General features: G+C 43.7%; 1 protein-coding gene across 1 annotated transcript in view; it reads left to right on the forward strand.

The window, feature by feature from the left end:
• Nucleotides 1-16,323, forward strand: part of LOC125456083 (disintegrin and metalloproteinase domain-containing protein 12-like) — a 223,160-nt gene extending 206,837 nt beyond the window's left edge. The window contains exons 24-26 of the mRNA XM_059650791.1: nucleotides 1,601-1,757; nucleotides 10,749-10,817; nucleotides 15,219-16,323. Coding sequence (XP_059506774.1) covers nucleotides 1,601-1,757; nucleotides 10,749-10,806 — 215 coding nt within the window. The 3' untranslated portion in view covers nucleotides 10,807-10,817; nucleotides 15,219-16,323. The remainder of the gene's footprint in view (nucleotides 1-1,600; nucleotides 1,758-10,748; nucleotides 10,818-15,218) is intronic.
• Nucleotides 16,324-23,182: the final 6,859 nt, after the last annotated feature.

The following is a 23,182-nucleotide window of genomic DNA, read 5'->3' on the forward strand; positions in this document are numbered from 1 at the left end:
TCTAAGTTCCTTACTGAGATATTTGTATCATCGATAGCCATAGATGAGATGCCAGAAGACTGGAGGTTGGCTAACATGGTGCCACTATTTAAGAGAGGTGGTGAGGAAAAGCCAGGGATTTATAGACTGGTGAGCCTGACATGTATGCGGGCATATTGTTGGAGGTAATCCTGCAGGATAGGATTTACCTGTATTTGGAAAGGCAGGAATTGATTAGGGATAGTCAGCATGGCTTTGTGCATAAGAAATAACATCTCACTAACTTGATTGAGTTTTTGAAGAAGTAACAAAGAGGATTGAAGAGGACAGAGCGGTGGGCATGATCTATATGGGCTTCAGTAATGCATTCAACAAGTTTCCTCATGGTAGACGGGTTAACAAGGTTCGGTGACTTGGAATACAGGGAGAACTAGCCATTTGGATACAGAACTGGCTTGAAAGTAGAAGTCAAAAGGTGGTGGTGGAGGATTGCTTTTCAGACTGGAGGCCTATGACTTGTGGTGATGGGTCCACTGTTTTTCATCATTTATCTAAATAATTTGGATGTGAACACAGGAGGTATGGTTACTAAGTTTGCAGATGACCCCAAAATTGGAGGTGTAGTGGACAGTGAAAAAGGTTACCTCAGAGTACAACGGGATCTTGATCAGATGGGCCAATGGTCCAGAAGTGGCAGATGGAGTTTAATTTAGATAAATGCAAGGCGCCTTATTTTGGAATAAGAATTCAGGACAGGATTTATACACTTAATGGTAAGGTCCTGGGGAGTGTTGCATTCGAGTGCAGATTTATAGCTCCTTGAAAGTGGAGGCGCAGGAAGATTGAACTGTGATGAAGGCTTTTGGCATGCTTACCTTTCTTGGCGAGTGCATCGAGATTGGGAATTGGAAGGCCATATTGCAGCTGTACAGCACATTAGTTAAACTACGTTTGGAATACTGCGTGCAGTTCTGGTCTCCCTGTTTTAGAAATAGTGTTATGAAACTTGAAAGATTTCATAAAAGATTTACAAGGATGTTGCAAGGGTTGGAAAGGCTGGGACTATTTTCCCTGGTGTGTTGGTGGCTGAGGGGTGACTTTACAGAGGTTTATAAAGTCATAAGGTGCATGAATAGGGTAAATAGACAAGGTCTTTTGGCAGGGTTGGAGGAGTCCAAAGCTAGAGGGCATAGGTTTAAGGTGAGAGGTGAAAGGTTTAAAAGCGACCTAAAGAGCAACGTGTTCAGGCAGTGGGTGGTGTGTGTACAGAATGATCTGCCAGAAGAGGTGTACAACATTTAAAAGGCATTTGATTGGGTACACGAGTCGGAAGGATTTTGAGGAATATGGGCCAAATGCTGGAACATGGCACCAGATTAATTTAGGATATCGGGTCAAGATGAACAGATTAGACTGAAGGGTCTGTTCCCGTGCTGTATATTTCCATGACTCTGAGTGCACGGCTGGGGACCCTATCTGACCCAGTCACTTTCACAGCATATATAAGGCATTGGTCAGTTCAAGTTCAGTACGTAATTGGGGAATGAGTATTACATGGGTATCTGAGCGGTTATCTGTTGGGAGCACTATAGCCTGATCTATTTTTCCCCCACTGCCCTAGGAGCCACTAATTCAGATACACTCGCCATGGCACATGTGGTGCCAATTTTAACGATGTCGATTATGGTTTACTTTATCGCAAATTTCCTAAGGAAGAAGGGAATTGCTTGTTGGAAATCAAATGCAACATCGACTGTTCAATTATCTTGTCAATCAAGGTAAGCATCACCAGAGTGAAAACAAGGAATGATTATTTTCCAGCTCCCAAACTGACCAAAAGCTGCAGCCAGGTGTAAGCCTGTCACTGGGTAATGGTAACGGCTAGGTGGGGGAGAAAGAGAGGAAATGTGAACTTGTTCACTTTGGCTGGAAGAATGTTAAAACAATGTACTATTTAAACAGAGAGTGGCTGCAGAACTCTGAAGGGCAGAGGGCTCTAGCATGTGAGACACAGAACGTTAATGCCCAGGTACAGCACATAATCAGGAAGGCTAAGGGAAGGCTATCTTTTATCGTGAGACAAACTGAACTTCAAATTAATATTTTATGTTTCAGTTATGCAGGGCACAGGTGAGACCACTTCTCACATCTGTAGTTTTGATCTCCTTATTTAAGGAAGGTTATAAATACATTGGAGGCAGTTCAGAAGGTGTTTATGACAATGATACCTGAAATGAATAGGTTGCCTTATGAGGAATGTTCAACAGTCTGTGATTGTTTGCACTGCAGTTTAAAAGAAACCATTGTCGATTGTCAGAAAAACTCATCTGGTTCATGAATGTCCTTCGGGGAAGGAAACTGCCTTCCTTACCAGGTTTGGCCTACATGTGACTCCAGACCCACAGCAATGTGGTTGACTCTGAACTGCCTCCTGGACAATTAGGGATGGGCAATAAATGCTGCCTGGTCAGTAGTGCCCTCATCCCATGAATGAATAAATAAAAAGTCCTGAATTAGGGAACACTGTTGGAATTTACACATCATCCTAATGTGGCAGAGATGACGCAAATCCTTTCGTCTCAGAGAATTGTGGAATTTGGAAAAGAAGCACTGTTGCTGGAAAAGCTCAGCAGATCTGGCAACATCTGTGGAAGAGAAAACAGAGTTAACATTTCGGGTCCGGTGACCTTTCCTCAGAACTGATGGCGGCTGGGAAAACGACAGTTTATATGCAGAAAATAGGGAGTAAATGGAGGCTGTGGAATTTGATTTATTATCGTCACATTTGTTTTTTAAATTCATTCCTGGAATGAGGGTGTCACTGGCCAGGCAGCATTTATTGCCCATCCCTAATTGCCCAGAGGGCAGTTCAGAGTCAACCACATTGCTGTGGGTCTGGAGTCACATGTAGGCCAGACCAGGTAAGGATGGCAGTTTCCATCCCTAAAGGACATTAGTGAACCAGATGGGGTTTTTTGACAACCGACAATGGATTCATGGTCATCATTAGACTCTTAATTCTGAAGAAGGTTCTAGGCCCGAAACGTCAGCTTTCCTGCTCCTCTGATACTGCTTGGCCTGCTGTGTTCCTCCAGCTCTGCACCCTGTTATCTGGGAGGTGTCTTTGATTATGTTGGCTGCTTTCACAAGGCAGCGGGAGGTGTAGGTGAAGCTACTTTGGAACCCGCTGTCTAAGAAGGTGGGATTATTGAATATTTTTAAGGTGGAGGTGTGTAGATTCTGGTTGAGCAGAGGAATTGAAGGTAGGTGTGATTGTGGAATTTGAAACATAAAACACAGCTTATTGAATGGTAGAGCAAGCTCGAGGGGCCAATGGTCTACGTCAGTTACAATTTGATATGTTTGTATGCAAACTATTATAGGAATCAGTACATTGACTGTGTCCAAACTATTCCCAGTTGAAATGTGTGCCATTTTTTACATTCACATTTTGATTCTACTTTATCTTGGCCAAATTCTTTCTCAGCCCAAACATAGAACAGAGAACATAGAACAATACAGCGCAGAACAGGCCCTTCGGCCCTCGATGTTGTGCCGACCTGTGAACTAATCTAAGCGACCTGTGAACTAATCTAAGCCCCTCCCCCTACACTATCCCATCATTATCCATTTGCTTATCCAAGGAAACAGATCATTCTGCCCTCAATTATTATTTATATTATGGATTACTCCTCCATTTCCACAGACAACTTAAATCTTACAGGCTGCATTATTTAAAGCACTGTAAATCAGTCAGAGGACACAGCTAGCCAAAGGTCGGTTGCCCAACAGTAATTATACATTGGGAGTACGTTTACATTGTGTGTGTGCGCTTGCGCGCGTGCATGTGGGTGTGGGTGGGTGGGTGTGTGCGTGTGTGAGGGTGGGAGTCTGTGTGTGCGTGTGTTTGTATGGGGCAAGGGGGGCTGGGACCCAAAGCAGCGGTGGGAGAATATAGACTCAAGAACCAACAGCAGAGAACAATACGGGATTGGGGGCCCTTTGGGCTGAACGTGACGCCAAATGAAACTAATACCTTCTGCCTGCCTATGGTCCATATTCCTCCATTTCTTCCTTATTTATGTGCCTATCTGAAAGCCCTGTAAATGCCCTGTGCCTCTAACATATCTGCCTCCACCACAACCCCTGGCAGCACGTTCCAGGAACCTAGCACTCTCTGTGTAAAAAACTTGCCCCTCACATCTTCTTTGAACTTTTCTTCTCTCACCTTAAATGAATTCCCTCCAGTTTTAGACATTTTGACTCTGGGAAAATAATTCTAACTGTCAACTCTATCCATGTCTCTCTCCCCTTGCCATCTGCTTCTCCAGAGAAAACAACCCGAGTTTGTGCAGCCTCTCAGCTATTATAGCTCATACTGCCTGGTCTGCTGTGCTGAATTCTTTTCTGTAATGATGGACATTTTGTTTCTGTAACAAATCTTGCAACAAAAGAAGCTGTGCCTAGGCACTTCTGTATCTAAATTGGCACTGTAACTGGTGACATATAAAATTTTCACTATATTCATTGAGTATACATGACAATAAAGCCTATTTGATTCGATAATCCAGGTTGCATGCAATTAAACCTCTTCTGCACCTTCTCCAAAGCCTCCACATCCTTCCTGTAATGTGGCAACCAGAATTGAACGCAATACTTTAAGTGGCGTACTAAAGTTTTATAAAACTTGCAGCATCACTTCCTGACTGTTGGAGGTTGATGCTGGCACAGAAGTTTAAGAGAGCGGTTTAGAAGGTTAGATAGATGAGACAGGCAAGAACATGTCAGGGGATGAGGGAAGACTGATGAATTAAACTGCATATTTCAAGGCAAAAGGCCTGACAGGTAAGGCAGATGAACTGAGGGCATGTATGGGAACATGAGACTGGGATATTATGGCTATTACAGAAACATGGCTGAGGGAGAGGAAGGACTGGCAGCTTCTTGTTCCAGATGCTATTGGAAGGACAGAAAGGGAGGCAACACAAGAGGGAGAGTGGCATTTTTCATCAACGAAACAGACATGGCAGTCATTAGAGAGGATATTCCTAGGGGATAATCCAGTGAAGCTATATAGGTGGAACTGAGAAAGAACAAGGTGATCATATTGGTGGGGTTGTACCATAGGCCCCCCCAGTAGTCTCCAGGAAATTGAGGAGAAAATTTGGAGGGAGACTTCAGATAGCTATAAGAATAATAGGGTTGTAATAGTAGGGCATTTTAACTGTCAAAATATTGACTGGGATTTCCATAGTGTTAGGGACTTGGATGGGGATGAATTTGTTATTTCATTCAAGAAAATTTTCTCAATCACTATGTAGATAGCCTTACTAGGAAAGGGGCAAAACTCTACCTCCTCTTGGGAAATAAGGCAGGGGAAGTGACTGGGGTGTGAGTGAGAAAGCACTTTGGGACCAGTACTCATATTCTATTAGTTTTAAAATAGTGATAGAAAGGGATATAGCTGGTCCGCAAGTTAAAGTTCTGAACTGGGGCAAGGCTAACCTTGATAGTATTAGACAGGAACTTTCAAAAGTTGGTTGAGGAAGGGTGTTCACAAGTAAAGGGTCATCTGTCAAGTGGGAGGCTTTCAAAGGTGAAATAATGTGAGTTCAGGGCCAGCATGTTCCCGTCAGTGTGAAAGGCAAGGCTGATAGGAGTAGGGAACAGCGGATGACAAGAGATATTGAGACTCTTGTCAAGAAAACGAAGGCAGATGTCAGGTGTAGACAGCTGGGATCAAGTGAATCCCCTGAGGAGTATAGGGATTGTAGGAGCACACTTAAGAGGGAAATCAGGAGGGAAAAACAGGGATATGAGACTGCTTTGCTAGATATGGTAAAGTCCAAAGAGATTCAACAACTATATTCAGGGCAAAAGAGAGAGAATAGGATCCCTTAAAGATCATTGAGGCCATTTATATGTGGAACCACAGGAGATGAGTGAGATCTAAGTGAATATTTCACATCAGTATTTATCGTGAAGAAAGATGTGGAAGCAAGGGAGCTCGGGGAGTAAATAGTGATGTTTTGAAAAGATCCATATTACAGAACAGAAGGTGCTGAAGGTCGTAAAATGTATAAAGGTAGTTCAGTCCCCAGGACCTGATCAGGTGTATCCAGGACATTGTGGGAAGCTACGGAAGAAATTGTGGAGCCATGAGCAGAAAATCTTTTTTTATTCTTTATTCATTTGTGCGATGAGGGCATTGCTAACCAGGCAGCATTTATTGCCCATCCCTAATTGCCCAGAGGGCAGATAAGAGTCAACCACATTGCTGTGGGTCTGGAGTCACATGTAGACCAGACCAGGTAAGGATGGCAGTTTTCTTCCCTAAAGGGCATTAGTGCACCAGATGGGTTCATGCTGACAATCGACAGTGGATTCACAGTCATGATTAGATTCTTAATTCCAACGATCTATCAAATTCAAATTCAACCATCTGCCATGGCAGGATTCGAACCCTGGTTCCCAGAACATTATCTGGCTCTTTGGATTAACAGTCGAATGGGACCTTAATCAGTTGGGCTGATGGCCAAGGAGTGGCAGATGGAGTTTAATTTAGACAAATGTGAGGTACTGCATTTTGGTGAGGCAAACCAGGGCAGGACTTATACAGTAAATCGTACAGCCCTAAGGGTGCAAGTTCTTTGAAAGTCGTGTCACAGGTAGACAGGGTGGTGAAGGCAGCATTTAGCATGGTGACCTTCATCGGTCAGAGCATTGCGTACAGATGTTGTGGACATTATGTAACGGCAAGACATTGGTAAGGCCAGATGTAGAGTCATAGAGCATAGAGCATAGAACATAACAGCACAGTACAGGCCCTTCAGCCCTCGATGTTGTGCCGACCTGTCATACCGATCTCAAGCCCATCTAACCTACGTTATTCCATGTACGTCCATATGCTTATCCAATGACGACTTAAATGTACCTAAAGTTGGCGGATCTACTACCGTTGCAGGCAAAGCGTTCCATTCCCTTACAACAATCTGAGTAAAGAAACTACCTCTGACATCTGTCCTATATCTTTCACCCCTCGATTTAAAGCTATGCCCCCTCGTGCTCGCCGTCACCATCCTAGGAAAAAGACTCTCCCTATCCACCCTATCTAACCCTCTAATTATTTTATATGTTTCAATTAAGTCACCTCTCAACCTTCTTCTCTCTAATGAAAACAGCCTTAAGTCCCTCAACCTTTCCTCGTAAGACCTTCCCTCCGTACCAGGCAACATCCCAGTAAATCTCCTCTGCACCCTTTCTAAAGCTTCCACATCCTTCTTATAATGCGGTGACCAGAACTGTACGCAATACTCCAAGTGCGGCCGCACCAGAGTTTTGTACAGCTTCAACATAACCTCTTGGTTCCGGAACTCGATCCATCTATTAATAAAAGCTAAAACACTGTATGCCTTCTTAACAGCCCTGTCAACCTGGGTGGCAACTTTCAAGGATCTGTGTACATGGACACCGAGATCTCTCTGCTCATCTACACTACCAAGAATCTTACCGTTAGTCCAGTACTTTGTCTTCTGGCTACCCCTACCAAAGTGCATCACCTCACACTTGTCTGCATTAAACTCCATTTGTCACCTCTCAGCCCAGCTCTGCAGCTTATCTATGTCTCTCTGCAACCTACAGCGTCCTTTGTCACTATCCACAACTCCACCAACCTTAATGTCGTCTGCAAATTTACTAACCCATCCTTCTACGCCCTCATCCAGGTCATTGATAAAAATGACAAGCAGCAGTGGACCCAACACCGACCCTTGCAGTACACCATTAGTAACTGGTCTCCAGGATGAACATTTCCCACCAACTACCACCCTCTGTCTTCTTTCTGCAAGCCAATTTCCGATCCAAACTGCTATATCTCCCATAATCCCATTCCTCCGCATTTTGTAAAATAGCCTACTGTGGGGAACCTTATCGAACGCCTTGCTGAAATCCATATACACCACATCAACCGGTTTACTCTCATCTACCTGTTTGGTCACCTTCTCAAAGAACTCAATAAGGTTTGTGAGGCACGACCTACCCTTCACAAAACCGTGCTGACTATCACTAATCAATTTATTTTTTTCTGCATGATTATAAATCCTATCCCTTATAACCTTTTCCAACACTTTACCAACAACTGAGGTAAGGAAAGATAGAACATAGAACAATACAACGCAGAACAGGCCCTTCGGCCCTCGATGTTGCGCCGACCTGTGAACTAATCTAAGCCCCTCTCCGTACACTATCCCATCATCATCCAGATGCTTATCCAAGGACTGTTGAAATGCCCCTAATGTGGCTGAGTTAACTACATTGGCAGGCAGGGCATTCCATGTCCTTACCACTCTCTGAGTAAAGAACCTGCCTCTGACATCTGTCTTAAACCTATCACCCCTCAATTTGTAGCTATGTCCCCTCGTACAAGCTGAAGTCATCATCCTCGGAAAAAGACTCTCACTGTCCACCCTATCTAATCCTCTGATTATCTTGTATGTCTCTATTAAATCCCCTCTTAGCCTCCTTCTCTCCAATGAGAACAGACCCAAGTCCCTCAGCCTTTCTTCATAGGGCCTATGCTCCAGACCAGGCAACATCCTGGTAAATTTCCTCTGCACCTTTTCCACTGCTTCCACATCCTTCCTATAATGGGGCGACCAGAGCTGTACGCAATATTCCAAATGAGGCCGCACTAGCATTTTGTACAGTTGCAGCAGGTCATCACAGCTCCGGAACTCAATCCCTCTACCAATAAAACCTAAAACACTGTAAGCCTTCTTAACAGCACTATCAACCTGGGTGGCAATTTTCAGGGATCTATGTACATGGAGACCAAGATCCCTCTGCACATCCACACTACCAAGAATCTTTCCATTGACCCGGTATTCTGCCTTCCTATTACTCATCCCAAAGTGAATCACCTCACATTTATCCATATGAAACTCCATTTGCTACCTTATGGCCCAATTCTGCAGTTTATTGAAGTCTCCCTGCAACCTGCAACATTCTTCCACACGTGTGTCCTGTGTACAATTCTGGTTGTGCTGCTATAAGAAGCGTGTTATTAAACTGGAAGGGTGCGAAACAAATTTACAAGGATGCTACTGAGACTGGAGGGTTTGAGTTATGAGGAGAGGTTGGAAAAGCTGGGATCTCTTTTTCCCCAGAGCATCAGAGGTTGGGGTGTGATAATATAAAGGTATATATCTATTCAGCATAGATATACTGAATAGCCAAGGTCCCCCGGGGCAGGGGAGTCCAAAACTAGAGGGCATGGGTTTAAGATGAGAGGAGAAAGATTTAGAAGGGAACCTGAGGGGGAAATTTTTCACACAAAGCGTGTTGCGTATATAGAATGAGCTGCAAAAGGAATTGAAAGCGGCAGGTACCATTACAATATTTAAAAGACATTTGGACAGGTACATGAATAGGAAAGGTTTGCAGGGATATGGACCAAATGCAGGCAAATGGGACTGGTTCAGGTTAGGAAACTTGGTCAGCATGGACGAGTTGGGCCAAACAGTCTGTTTCCGTGCTGTATGACTAGGACCGTAATTACCACAGGATGATACTTTTGCCTGTGCTTGGAGAGGAAGTCCCTCCTTCACAAGTTGTTGGCCACTCTGTCATCCCAGCAGACCTGAGCCACTGTTGATACCACAGGATGATTCCGAATAATCACAAGAGATTGCAGAGGCCAGACTGTGAGGAAAGTCTGGGTAATGATGGGGCTTGGCTGGCAGGCTCTAGTGATGGCAGGGTCAGAGAAGACAGGGAATGGGGTTAAAAGGTGATTCAAGACCTTGGGGAGGTGCCTTCTGATGGCCAAAGGGGTTCCTGAAGGATGATTCAACCAACTCTGGCCCAACACCAGTCCAGCTGCTGGATTATTTACCTCTTTCAGTGGAAAGTGCAATAATAGTAGAAGTGGCATCAGGCACTTTTGTGGCTATTAATTTACCATTTTAGACCTCAAGGATAGGCCTGATATTTCAGTGTTAGCTGTGTGGTATTTCTCGTGCGCATGGGCATTGGTGGGGAGACCACATAATGTAATCCATAGCCCCTTTTGCACCCAAGGCCTTCAAATGTGCTAGAATGGGGCTGGACAATCCAGCCTTTTCATCCTATAATTACAGGCCCCTCAATCTTGCCCTACTGACACTTAATGCACTTGTCCCACCTCATTCCTGTTGCCGGGTGTTGCACTACCTCCTGTGCTGCAAATCTCTTGGTGTAGAAGATTCTCCCGAACACTCACACCTCTGCCCCATTCTCATTTTCTTTGAGTAAATGGTGTCGAGCTACAATTGCCAATGTGAAACACCCAGTGCTTTCAGTGAAGGGGTCCATGTGGCTGACACAATGCCTGGTATGACAGTACATTAGAAATTTAAGTGCAGACCATTACCAGTCATGGAACCACGATCTGGAAATCATGAGCTGCATCAGCCTGCATTCCAACATGTGTGTCTGATGTCTAGGCTTCTGGCCAGATGCATAAAGTTTTACTCCTCTGAAGTCCACAAAGATTTCCCAGTTTTGGCTGGGGTATCTGTAAATGGTTTGCAAACTGCAGTGAGAAAAGGGCTGAAAATCAACAAATATGTTCTTTGTCACCTCTTGATCGTGCTCTCTAGCAGGCTTCATGCCTTACCGTATGTTCAAGAATTGATAGAAAGTGTTTTAAAAGGAACAGAGGTGAGGAACTGATTAAACAACAATGTAAACATAGAGTACAACAAACTCCAGATGATTTCTTATCCGTTTAGAGATGGTGATCGTGCTTCCACTAGCTCGCAGGATTTGCAACCAACTACTACAGTCTAAAGCGCAACCAGGTAAGCAACTTAATTATTTTTAATATGTAACTATTATTCTAAACATGAAAGAGGTAGCACACAGGATGCTTGCCTTTCTCAATGATTGCATAGTTTATTACAGCAGAGAGGTTTGTTGGAGCCGTAAAAAGCTTTGGTTAGATCACAGCTGAAATACTGCGCACTGTTCTGGTCTCTACACTATAGGAAGGATGTGATTGCACTGAATGGTGTGCAGAGGGTATTCACCAGGATGTTGCTTGGGATGGAGCAGTTTAGAAATGAAGAGAGGCTGGATAAGCTTGTGTTGTTTTATTTAGATTCATTGATTAATTGATCTATTGTCACGTGTACCAAAATACAGTGAACAGCTTTTGTTTATGAGCAGTATAGGCAAAATCATAGTAAGCAAGGATGTACAGAACAAAAAAACTTAGACAGAGGCACACAGGTTACATTGCACTAAGTGAGATCAACATTAGCAAGATCAGCATTATTGGAGGCGAGAGAGTGTATTCACCATCTGTCTGATAACAGCCAGGAAGAAGCTGTTTCTAAACCTGCTGGTTTGTGTGTTCAGGCTTCTTTATTTTCAGGCCTGATGGAAAAGGATGTAGGAAAATTTAAAAGGCCTGATAGAGATACGTAAGATTGTGAGGGATATGAACAGGGGAGATAGAAAGCAACTGTTCCCTCAGTTGAAGGATCAGTAACAAGGGGGCACACCTTCAACGTGAAAGGCAAGAGGTCTAGAGGAGATTTGAGGAAACATGTTTTCACCCAGAGTGTGGTGGGAATTTGGAATGCACTGCCTGGGAGAGTAGTCAAGGTGGGAAAGCTCACAACCTTTAAACAGTACTTTGATGAAATGTATTGAAGGCTTGGGTCAAGTGGGACTAGTGTAGATTTACAGTAGCTTTTGTTGGAACAGACTTGATCAATGAAGGGCCTCTGCTGCACTATATAATTCTATGAATAGTGTAAAAGATAGTGCTGACCCACTTTGATTCCAGTCTTGGACAACTGTCTGTGTGGAGTTTGCATGTTTTCCCTGTGTCTGTTTCGGTTTCCTCCAGGTGCTCCAGTTTCCTCCCACAGTCCAAAAAATGTGCAAGTTAGCTGGATTGGTCATGGGGAATTGCCCCAGGTGTGAGCCTGGGTGAATTAGGTAGTTAATGCGGTGTTACAGAGATGGGTGGTTGTTCTGGGATGGTCTTCCAACGGTCAGTACAAACTTGATGGACCGAATGGCCTCCTACCACACTTTTGGAGTTCTATGATTCTGAATGAGGCAGGCCAAGCAGAGACCCTCGGGATGGGGAGCTATTTCAGAAACGACAATCATAGTATATTGAGGTTTAGATAAAATCCTAGACTGGAAAACAGCACATTTTAGAGATCTAAAAGTTGAACTGGAGCAGGTTGATTGGAGATGCATTTCAGTAGATGAAAAATGGGAGAATTTCCAAAGAGAGATGAACAGGGTGCAGGCTTGGTACACACCCATGAGAAATAAATAGAGGACAACCAAAGCTGGAGTATCCTGGGTGACTAAGGATATTGATGAGAAAACAAGGAAGGGAAAGGAGGCATATGGTGCATACAGAACAGTAATAGCAATAGAAATCCAAAGATTATCTTAAATGTTGGAGAGAGGTACATGTTGGAATAAGAAGGCCACGTGGAAGATAGCAGGCCGCGTGAAAACGAATAGTAAAATGTTTTTCAAACACATTAATATTAAAAGATTAGCAAAAGTCACAAGCAGGGGAAGCTGCTTACTAAAGGTGCTAAATGAGTACATTCGTTTCTGTCTTCACCAAATTAGAAGATGGTGACAATGGCCAAGTTGAAGATGTGGGTGTTGAGCGACTGAGCAGTATAGTGATAGATAAAGAAGTGGTGCTAAGAAGGGTTACAGCACTCCAGACGGACAAGTTACCAGGCCTAAACAGGATGCATCTGAGTTTACTGAGAGACGTAAGCGAGCAAATTGCAGAGCTGTTGACAGAAATTCTCCTGAAGAAATTAGTCCCAGAAGACTGCAGGATTGCAAATGTGACGTTGTTGTTTCAGAAAGGGACAAAGGATAACCTGGGAACTACAGACCTGTCAGCTTGACATCAATACTGAGAAAACTGATGGAGGCCATATTGCAAGATAAGGTAAATATACACATTGAATAGGCAGTCAACGTGGCTTTATCAAGGGCAGGTCAGGGTCTGACAAATTTAATTGGTTTCTTTGACATGGTGATACAGGCAGCGTGTGAGAATAGTGCTGTGGATATTGCATATCTGGACTTTCAGAAAGCAGTAATGTTTGGGATTGATTGATCCTAGGCAGCATTGATGAGAAGTTGGCGAAAATATAGGAAATAGTGGGTAGGTGTGGATGGTTATTTCTCAGATTGGAGACACATTGATAGAAGAAATTTGGAGACTGATGTTGAGGGATAAATCTCTAAATTTGCGGATAATATTAAGCTAAGGAAAATAGTAAATTGTGAGGATGATGGTGAGTCACTTCAGTTGGCCAAATGGGCAGGCACCTGGCTAATGAACTTCAATAGAGAGAAATATGTGATTGCATTTTGGTAGAAGAAGCATGGAGAGACAATACAGACTCTATGATACAACATTCAGTGAATTACAGGAGCAGAATGACCTGAGGGTTCATGTGCATGATTCTCTGAAGGTGGCCGGGAAAGTTGAAACAATTGTTCAGAAGACTTATAGAATCCTTCGGTTTATAGTCAGAAGCCTAGAGCATAAAAGCAGAGAAGTGATGCTACACTTCTATAAATCATTTGTCAAACCACATTTGGAGTATTGTGTTCAGTTCTGGGCACTCTATTTAAGGAAAGATTTAAAGCCCTGAAGAGAGTTCAAAAGGGATTTAGTCAAGTGAAAACAAAAATTAGAATTTTAAGTACGTAGAAAGATTAAAGAAATTGGGCTTATTCACTTTGGAGCCAAGAAAATCAAGAGGCGACCTCATTGAGGGTTTTTAAATTATGAACAATTTTGATGGGTAAAGAATAATATTCTGTTTCCAGAGGTCACAATTTCAAGATTGTCAGCAGAGGGCTAGGAGTGGGATGAGAAGAAACTTATTTACTTAGTAGTTAGAATGTGGAGTGGTCTGCATGTGAATGTGATGATACCAAAGCTTTGAGAGGTGTATTTTCTTGTCATTATAGAATCCTTACAGTGTGGAAGCAGGCCATTTGGCTCAACAAGTCTACACCGCCCTGCATTTCCCATACCTAATCCACCTAATTTCCATACTCCTGGATACTATGGGGCAATTTAACAGGGTCAGTCTACCTAACCTGCACATCTTTGGACTGAGGTGGAAACTGGAGCACCCGGAGGAAACCCATGCAGACACAGGGAGAATGTGCAAACACCACACAGAGAGTTGTCTGAGGGTGTAATTGAACCCAGGTCCCTGGTACAGTGAGGCAGCAGTGCTAACCACTGAGCCACCGTGCTGCCCTGTTTATTTTTTTGAGCTGGAGTTCTCTCTCTTGCTGCCAGAATTTTCTTTTGATGTTCTTTTCTTCTAGAGTAGAGAAACGCTGTATGATAGACAATCTGTTTTACTTACTTTGCCTTTGCCAAGAGTGTGTTTGTGGGATGTTACTATATTGAAACAGTTGCCATTTAGTAGTTAAATAGTCTATTATTCTGTTAAATTTTCCAATAAAGTTAGAATAATTCTTCTTTATTTCACTTATATTTTAGCTGGGTATAAGAATAAAATGGGTTTTAAATAGCAAGATCAATTGAATTATATGGGAACACAGCCCCTTATACTTGCCTTGAAATACAACCAAAATTAGGATCTAGGTTATCTGCTATATTTGAGGTGAGGGGGTGGGGTTGGTCTGATCCATAAAAGGTGGAGGTGAATTCAATTTGAATGCAATAAAAATCTGAAATTAATAGTCTAACGAAGGTCATGAACCCAGCATCAATTGTCAGAAAAACCCATTTGGTTCACTAATGTCTTTTCGGGAAGGAAACTGCCGTCCTCACCTGGTCTGGACATGTAACTCCAGACCCACAGCAATGTGATTGACTCTTAACAGTTCATTGGGCAATTACACATAAGCAATTAACAATAGTCTAGCCAGAGATGCACATGAGCGGTTTTGAAAAAATATATAGGAGATGAGCTATGAGCCTTTTAAGTTGCCTGACAGAAGCTCGTGTGCCCTGAGTGGAAGTGATGTTCACCTACATTTCCATCAGAGAACCTAAAAACAAAAGAGGATCCCACTGATTATCTGTTCTTCTCCAATATGTTGCGAGGAATTTCTAGCTTTGCTTCTTCACAGTTGTGTAAGGGGTCAAAGGTTCAACGACTGCCCATTTTTGACCAATCATTTCCTAAACTATCTTTGTCTCTCCACAGATTTAGACAATAACCAGCAAACTACAAAGGCCATATTGATATTTTTAAAAATTGTAACGTGATGCTCTGTTAGCATTCTCTGTGTAACTTTGTATTCAAATGCTAGAAAGTATTGGGAAAACAGATCTGAGGCAGTTTGATGAATGGAAACCTATTTAATCTGAACGAAGAGCCAAATTTCCCTTCCAGGCAGTAAATCAGTATAAAGGAGAACAAAGCAAACAACAGATATTAGAACGAATGAATGATTTTATAGTCACACATTTTACAGTGACAGAAACAGTGAAATATACAGTGAAAAGCTTTTCCAGTATCACCATGATCCAGCCGTTTTGAATAATTTAAGAATAAGGAAAAGAATTAGGAAGATATATCTTAAAGAGAATTCATCAGTCTTGAGCCAGGTCATTGCCATCACCAATCCTCCTTCACTGCCCCCAATCAACATCAAAGTCACCAAACCTCTGGCACCATCTTTCACCACTGGGCCAACTGTCCTGTGCCATCACCTCGCTACTGTCTGCACTGGACCCTCCAATGCCAGAGTTGCATCTCTCACCATTGGGCCTACCTTGAAGATGTCGCCATGATGCCCTTCCTCCACTTCAGCACTGCCAGCACCAGACCCAACCAACGACAGTCTTATTTGGCATCACATACTGACCAATTATGCTACAGTATATTTATTTGTTGTAAGCTATGGCACCAACTTTATAGCAAGTATAATTGCCCAGTTATAACTTTGTCGCTCAGTAATGATTTTTCCTATCCAAGGAATTATAACACACCAACTCCTAAGAGCTTTGTGTGGATCTATTTCTTGTGAATATACTGACCAAATAACAGTCAAGCTATATATCATATATTTAATTTTGATTAAAACTTACTTATCCATTTAGCTTAATTTATGTAAGGTAAATGGTTATGTTTATGAACTTTATTGCTGTAATTAAAATATAGTAAATTGCGTAAGTCCAGCTTACAGTTTTGGACAGAAAAGTAATGTAATTATGAAGAAGCATTTATGTATCTGTTTATAATGATAATAATAATTTAAAATTATGATCTGCATTAATCACGCATTTGTCCATTACATTGCTGTGCTTGTTTAACAGAGGGAAGCTGAAGGAGTGAGAGACATGATTTCCTAAGTCCAGTGCCCAAGATCATTCCAGTTGAAAGTGACATTTGTACTCACTTTGTTAACTCCCTTTGATTGCAAACTACTAACATTTCAGAGTTAAACTTCAGTGATGCAACTGAGTCAGAGATCGTGTAAGAATCAAAACTTGAATGATACTGTGATATGGAAGGCTGTAAACACATTTACAAACAGAAATTAGAGCACATTTAAATTTTCTTGTATCCTCTCAAAATGAATTCACCTAGTCCCACTCTCCAGCTTTCTTCTTCAAGGTGCTTATCAGGATCTTTTTCACTGCAGTAGTACTTCTATACTGTAAATGAGGAGACGAAGATAAAGGAGGAATTTCTTTTCTCAGAGATTTGAATGTTTTTGGAAATACTTGCTACAGTGAGATATGGGGACAGAGTCCTGGTGTATATTTAAGGTTCAGTATAGATTCTTGAGAAGAAGCAGAATCAAGGGTTACGGGGAAAGTGCAGGAAAATGGATGGTCAGTCTTGTTACTTTGTCTGTTCAAATTCTGTCCCATTTATCATGGTGATTGTGCTACACAACACGATGGAGGACATTGTCAATGTGAAGGCGGGACTTTGTCTCCACAAGGACAGTGCGATGGTCACATGATATAGTTATGAACAGACACATCTGCAGCTGGCAGATTGGAAAGGACGAGGCCAAGTATATTTTTCCGTTTTGTTGGCTCCCTCACCATCTGATGCAGACCCAGTCAACAGCTACATCCTTTAGTGCCCAACTATTTCGATCAGTAGTACTGCTGCCGAGCCACTCTTGGTGGTGGACATTGAAATCCCCCACCCAGAGTACATTTTGCATCCTCAGTTCTTCCTCCAAGTATTGTTTAAAATGGTACAACACTGATTCATTCTTGCCCGTATTTAACTTGAAGCCATGAGACTTCATGGGTCTGGAGTCAATGTTGAAGTCTCCTGACAGTATACCACTGTGCTGCCACCTCTACTGGGTCTGTCCTGCCAGTGAGACAGGACGTATCTAGGGATGGTGATGTGGTGTCTGGGATATTGTCTGTAAGGTATGATTCTGTGAGTATGACTGTGTCAGGCTGTTGCTTGACTAGTCTGTGAGACAGCTCTCCCAATGTTGGTACTAACACCTAGATGTTAGTGAGGAGGACTTTGCAGGGTTGACAGGGCTGTTTGTGCTGTTGTCATTTCCGGTGCCTAGGTCGATGCCAGGTGATCCGTCTAGTTTCATTTCTTTGAGTCTTTGTAGCGATTGGTACAACTGAGTGGCTTTTTAGGCCATTTCAGAGGGTAACCGAGTCAGCCAGATTGCTGGAGTCACACGTAGGCCAGAACAGGTGAGAATGGCAGACCTCCTTCCCTGAAGGACATTTGTGAGCCAGATGGGTTTTTCCTCGCAACCAACAATGGATTCATGGTCATCAGTAGATTCTTAAGTCAAATTCCACTGTCTTCTGCGACAGGATATGAATTCAGGCCTGCAGAACCTGAACTGAGTTTCTCGATTAATAGTCTAGCAATAATATTAGTAGGCTATTGTCCCCTGAGGAGGCAGTACTTTCCTGTCTTTTCCCCATAATCCTCAATTCCCTTACTGATAAAACTGTCTATCCTGGCCTTAAATAATCCTATTAACAAACCAGCTTTGGCAGCCCTCTACAGCAAAGTATTCCTCAGGTTCACTACCCTCTGATCGTAGAACTCCTTTCCAATCTCTGTTTTAAATGTGCAACACCTCACTTTGAGATGATGCCCTCTGGTCTTAGACTCTCCCATAAGGGGGAAACCACCTTTCTGCATTTACCCTGTCAAGTCCTCTAAGAATCTTGTAATGTTTGAATAAGGGCACCAATCGCTCTCCTAAACTTCAAAAGCACCAGCTCTCCCAGACTGAGGGTCTTTAAAACACAGGACATATCTTAATTTTAAAAATAAAGAATGATTTAAAGTCCCAGGTTCAGTTGGAGTGATGATGGAGGAGGTAGCTGGTGGCACATGGAACGTGTGTGTGGAGCTACTCAATGTCTGTCACACAGCAGAGATAGTAGGAACTGCATGTGCTGGAAAATCTGAGATAACAAGGTGTAGAGCTGGATGCTGTGCTTGGCCTGCTGTGTTCATCCAACTCTACACCTTGTTACCTCTGTCACATAGCAGATTGATTGATTGATAGAGACCTCTGAGACAGCCAGGGGGAGAGGGGGAGAGGGGGAGGGAGGGAGAGGGAGAGATCTTCGGCCTCAAGGCCAGAGCCTGGGTTCGAGAGAGACCCAGGCCCAGGGCTTCAGGTCACCCGACCCTTGCACTCGTCTACTTCAGATCCAACCCTGTTCCGCACCCCTGGCTTCGCACTGGAAGGAGACTGCCCTCTAAAATGAAATATTGAGCGACCATTAGAAATGAAAATAATCGGAAAACCAGATGGATCACCCAGCATCAAAGAGGCGCCGTAAAAAATACACATGCCCACTCAGACATCCCTAAAGGGCTTTGTCACAACTATAAAAGCTATGCCACAGACTAGCAACAATGTGACATTATGGCCAGGAATGTCTCCAACATTGACTCAAAACCATAAAGTCTCATGGCGTGAGGACTTATAAAAGGTAAGGAAACATCTTGCAGATTGCCACCAATCGTCATCTCTCCTAGCTGATGAAACAGTACTCATCCATGCTCAATACCACTTGGAATGAACACTTGGGTTACCGTGACACAGAATGTATTTTGGACAAGAAAATTCGGCGTCTATCAGCAAATGTGACTTGGTATCATCTCTACTGCTCAAGTCCCAAAGGAAGATTTTAGACCATGAGACATAAGAGCAGACATAAGTCATTCCGCCCATTGAGTCTGCTGTACCATTTAGTGAGACCACAAATCACTATAGTGATCCTCACTCCACTTTCCTGCCTTTTCCCCATAATTCTTCATTCCCTTACTTATGAAAAATCTATCTCAGCCTTCGATGTACCTAACAACCCAGCTTCAACAGAACTCTGCAGTTAAAAAAAAACAAAGAACACTGAATCTGTAAATCACTGGAGCCAAAGCTTCAACTCCCCACAGATGTTGCTATACCTGCTGAATTTTTCTCTGCAGTAGAGTTCCACAAATTCACTACTCTCAGAGAAGAAATGATTTGGATTAAAATGACGGTGGCCTGATTAGTAAGTTCGCAGATGACACAAAAAATGATGGAGTTGTGGGTAGTGAGGAAGGTTATCAAAGAATAGAGCAGAATACAGATCAGTTGGGCAGGTAAGTGGCAGAGGGACTTTAATCCAGACACATGTGAGATAATGCATTATGGTAGGTCAATTGCAGGAGGATAGTGAATGGCTGGACCCTTAGGAGCATTGATGTATATAGGGATCTTGGGGTGCAAGTCCCTAGCTGCCTGAAAGTAGCAATACAAGTGGATAAGATGGTAAAGAAGGCATATGGTTTGCTTGTCTTCATCAGTTGGGGCATTGAGAATATAAACTGTTAAGTCATGTTGCAGCTGTATAAAATTTTAGTGATGTCACATTTGGAGTACTGTATGTAGTTCTCGTCACTACATGACTGGAAGGATTTGGAGGCGATGGCCTAGTGGTATTATCACTGGACTGTTGATCCAGAGATCCACACAATGTCCTGGCTCGAATCCCGCCAAAGCAGATGGCAGAATTTGAATTCAATAAATATCTGGAATTAAGAATCCAACGATGACCATAAGTTCATTGCTGACTGTCAGGGTAAAACCCCTCCGGTTCACTAATGTCCTTTAGGGAAGGAAATTGCCATCCTTCAGAGTTAGTGAATACTGCAGATGCTGGAGAATCTGAGATAACAAGGTGTGGAGCTGGATGAACACAGCAGGCCAAGCAGCATCAGAGGAGCAGGAAAGCTGACGTTTCGGGTGGGGACCCTTCTTCAGAAATGGGGGAGGGAAAGGGGGGGCTAAAATAAATAGAGTGGGGGGGTTGGGCTGGGAAATGTAGGTGGGATGGTGATAGCAGGTAAGTAGTGTTGGGGATTGGTCAGTGAGGTGGGAGGAGCGAATAGATAGGAGAGAAGACACACAGGTCAATGAGGTGGTGATAAGGTGGGTTGCTAGCCTTGGGATAAGGTCAGGGGTGGGGAGATTTTGAAGGTAGTAAAGTCCACATTGAGACCATTGAGTCGTAGGGTTCCAAGGCGGGATATGAGGCACTGTTCTTCCAGTTTCCAGGTGGCATCATTGTGACACTGGAGGCGGCCCAGGATGGACATGTCGTCCAGGGAGTGGGAGGAGGAGTTGAAGTGGAAGTGGTTCACGACTGAGAGGTGGCGTTATTACTTGGTCTGGCCTACATGTGACTCCAGACTCACGGCAATGCGACTCACTGAACAATTAGGGATGGACAATAAATGCTGTCCCAGCCAGCGACGCTCTCAACCTGTGAATGAATGAAAAAAAAGTTACACCAGCAGTCGCTCCACACTGCCCTCCAACCCCACCACACCCGGCACCTTCCCCTGCAACCGCAGGAAATGCTACACTTGTCCCCACACCTCCTCCCTCACCCCCATCCCAGGCCCCAAGATGACATTCCACATTAAGCAGAGGTTCACCTGCACATCTGCCAATGTGGTATACTGCATCCACTGTACCCGGTGCGGCTTTCTCTACATTGGGGAAACCAAGCGGAGGCTTGGGGACCGCTTTGCAGAACACCTCCGCTCAGTTCGCAACAAACAACTGCACCTCCCAGTCGCAAACCATTTCCACTCCCCCTCCCATTCTCTTGATGACATGTCCATCATGGGCCTCCTGCACTGCCACAATGATGCCACCCGAAGGTTGCAGGAACAGCAACTCATATTCCGCCTGGGAACCCTGCAGCCATATGGTATCAATGTGGACTTCACCAGTTTCAAAATCTCCCCTTCCCCCACTGCATCCCTCAACCAGCCCAGTTCATCCCCTCCCCCCACTGCACCACACAACCAGCCCAGCTCTTCCCCTCTACCCACTGCATCCCAAAACCAGTCCAACCTGTCTCTGCCTCCCTAACCGGTTCTTCCTCTCACCCATCCCTTCCTCCCACCCCAAGCCGCACCCCCAGCTACCTACTAACCTCATCCCACCTCCTTGACCTGTCCGTCTTCCCTGAACTGACCTATCCCCTCCCTACCTCCCCACCTACACCCTCTCCACCTATCTTCTTTACTCTCCATCTTCGGTCCGCCTCCCCCTCTCTCCCTATTTATTCCAGTTCCCTCCCCCCATCCCCCTCTCTGATGAAGGGTCTAGGCCCGAAACGTCAGCTTTTGTGCTCCTGAGATGCTGCTTGGCCTGCTGTGTTCATCCAGCCTCACATTTTATTATCTTACACCAGGATGTTGCCTTGTATTAGCTATAAAGAGACATTGGAAAATTGGGATTATTTTTGCTACAGCTTTGGAGGCTGTGGAGTGATTTAATAGAAGTATATAAAATAATGAAAGGCATTGACAGGGCTGGATAGTCAGAATCTGCTCCCCAGGGTAGAATTAACAAATACCAGGGGCATATGTTTAAGTTGAGAGTGGAAAATTCAATCGAGATGTGCAAGGCAAGTTCTTTTTTACAGAGGGTAGCAGGTACCTGAAATGTGCTACCAGAAAAGTGGTAGAAGCAGATCTAAAAGCAATGTTAAAGGGGTGTTCAGACAGACCATGAACAGGCACAAAATAAAAGAAAGTCAACCAGGTACAGGCAGATAGAATTAGTTTAGAATGGTCGTGATCGGAGCAAACACAGTGGATCAAGGATAATGGGAACTGCAGATGCTGGAGAATCCGAGATAACAAAATTTGAGGCTGGATGAACACAGCAGGCCCAGCAGCATCTCAGGAGGTGCTCTGAAGAAGGGTCCAGGCCCGAAATGTCAGCTTTTGTGCTCCTGAGATGCTGCTGGGCCTGCTGTGTTCATCCAGCTTCACACTTTATTAACAGTGGATCAAGGGGCCTGTTTCTTTGTTTTACTTTACTGCAGGAAGGAACAGCAAAAAACTGTGGATCTTGGACATCTGAAATAAAAAACAGAAAATGCTGAAGCAGGTCTGGCAGCATGTATGGAAAGAAAGCAGAGTTAATGCTTCAAGTCTGGTAACTTTTCATCAGAATTGAGGATAATACTTGTATTGTGTGTTTAAAAATCTTTGAATTTGGATTAGATATTTGTTTGTATCCTATTTTATCATTTTTTTTGTTAATAAAAACTTGTTCCATTGTTAAAACAACATCTTCATCAATTCCATGCTTTATTTAACAAGAGACTGCTTTGTTACAACCAAATAAAATATGATCTGGCGAGAGATAGTAGGAACTGCAGATGCTGGAGAATCTGAGATATCAAGGTGTAGAGCTGGATGAACACAGCAGGCCAAGCAGCATCAGAGGAGCAGGAAAGCTGACGTTTCGAACCTCGACCCTTCATCAGGAAAGGGGGAGGGGCAAGAGGGTTCTGAAATAAACAGGGAGAGGGGGGAGGCGGACCGAAGATGGACAAGAGAGTTGCAGTGGGAGAGAGATTCCCTGAGGTTGGTCCGGAGGGAGGAGGGTAACTTCTTCAGGTTAGGCATCCCTGGAAGAGGCTTCGCAGTGAGGTTGAAACTGTATCAGAGATAAGAGGAACTGCAGATGCTGGTGAATCTGAGATAACAAGGTGTAGAGCTGGATGAACACAGCAGGCCAAGCAGCGTGAAGAAGGTACCCTCCTCCCTCCAGACAAACCCAAGGGGATCTCTCTCCCACTGCAACTCCTCTCCACCTATCTTCTCCTCTACCCATCTTCGATCCACCT

This window comes from Stegostoma tigrinum, chromosome 1, assembly GCF_030684315.1.
Source record: "Stegostoma tigrinum isolate sSteTig4 chromosome 1, sSteTig4.hap1, whole genome shotgun sequence".
NCBI classification, from domain to species: domain Eukaryota; kingdom Metazoa; phylum Chordata; class Chondrichthyes; order Orectolobiformes; family Stegostomatidae; genus Stegostoma; species Stegostoma tigrinum.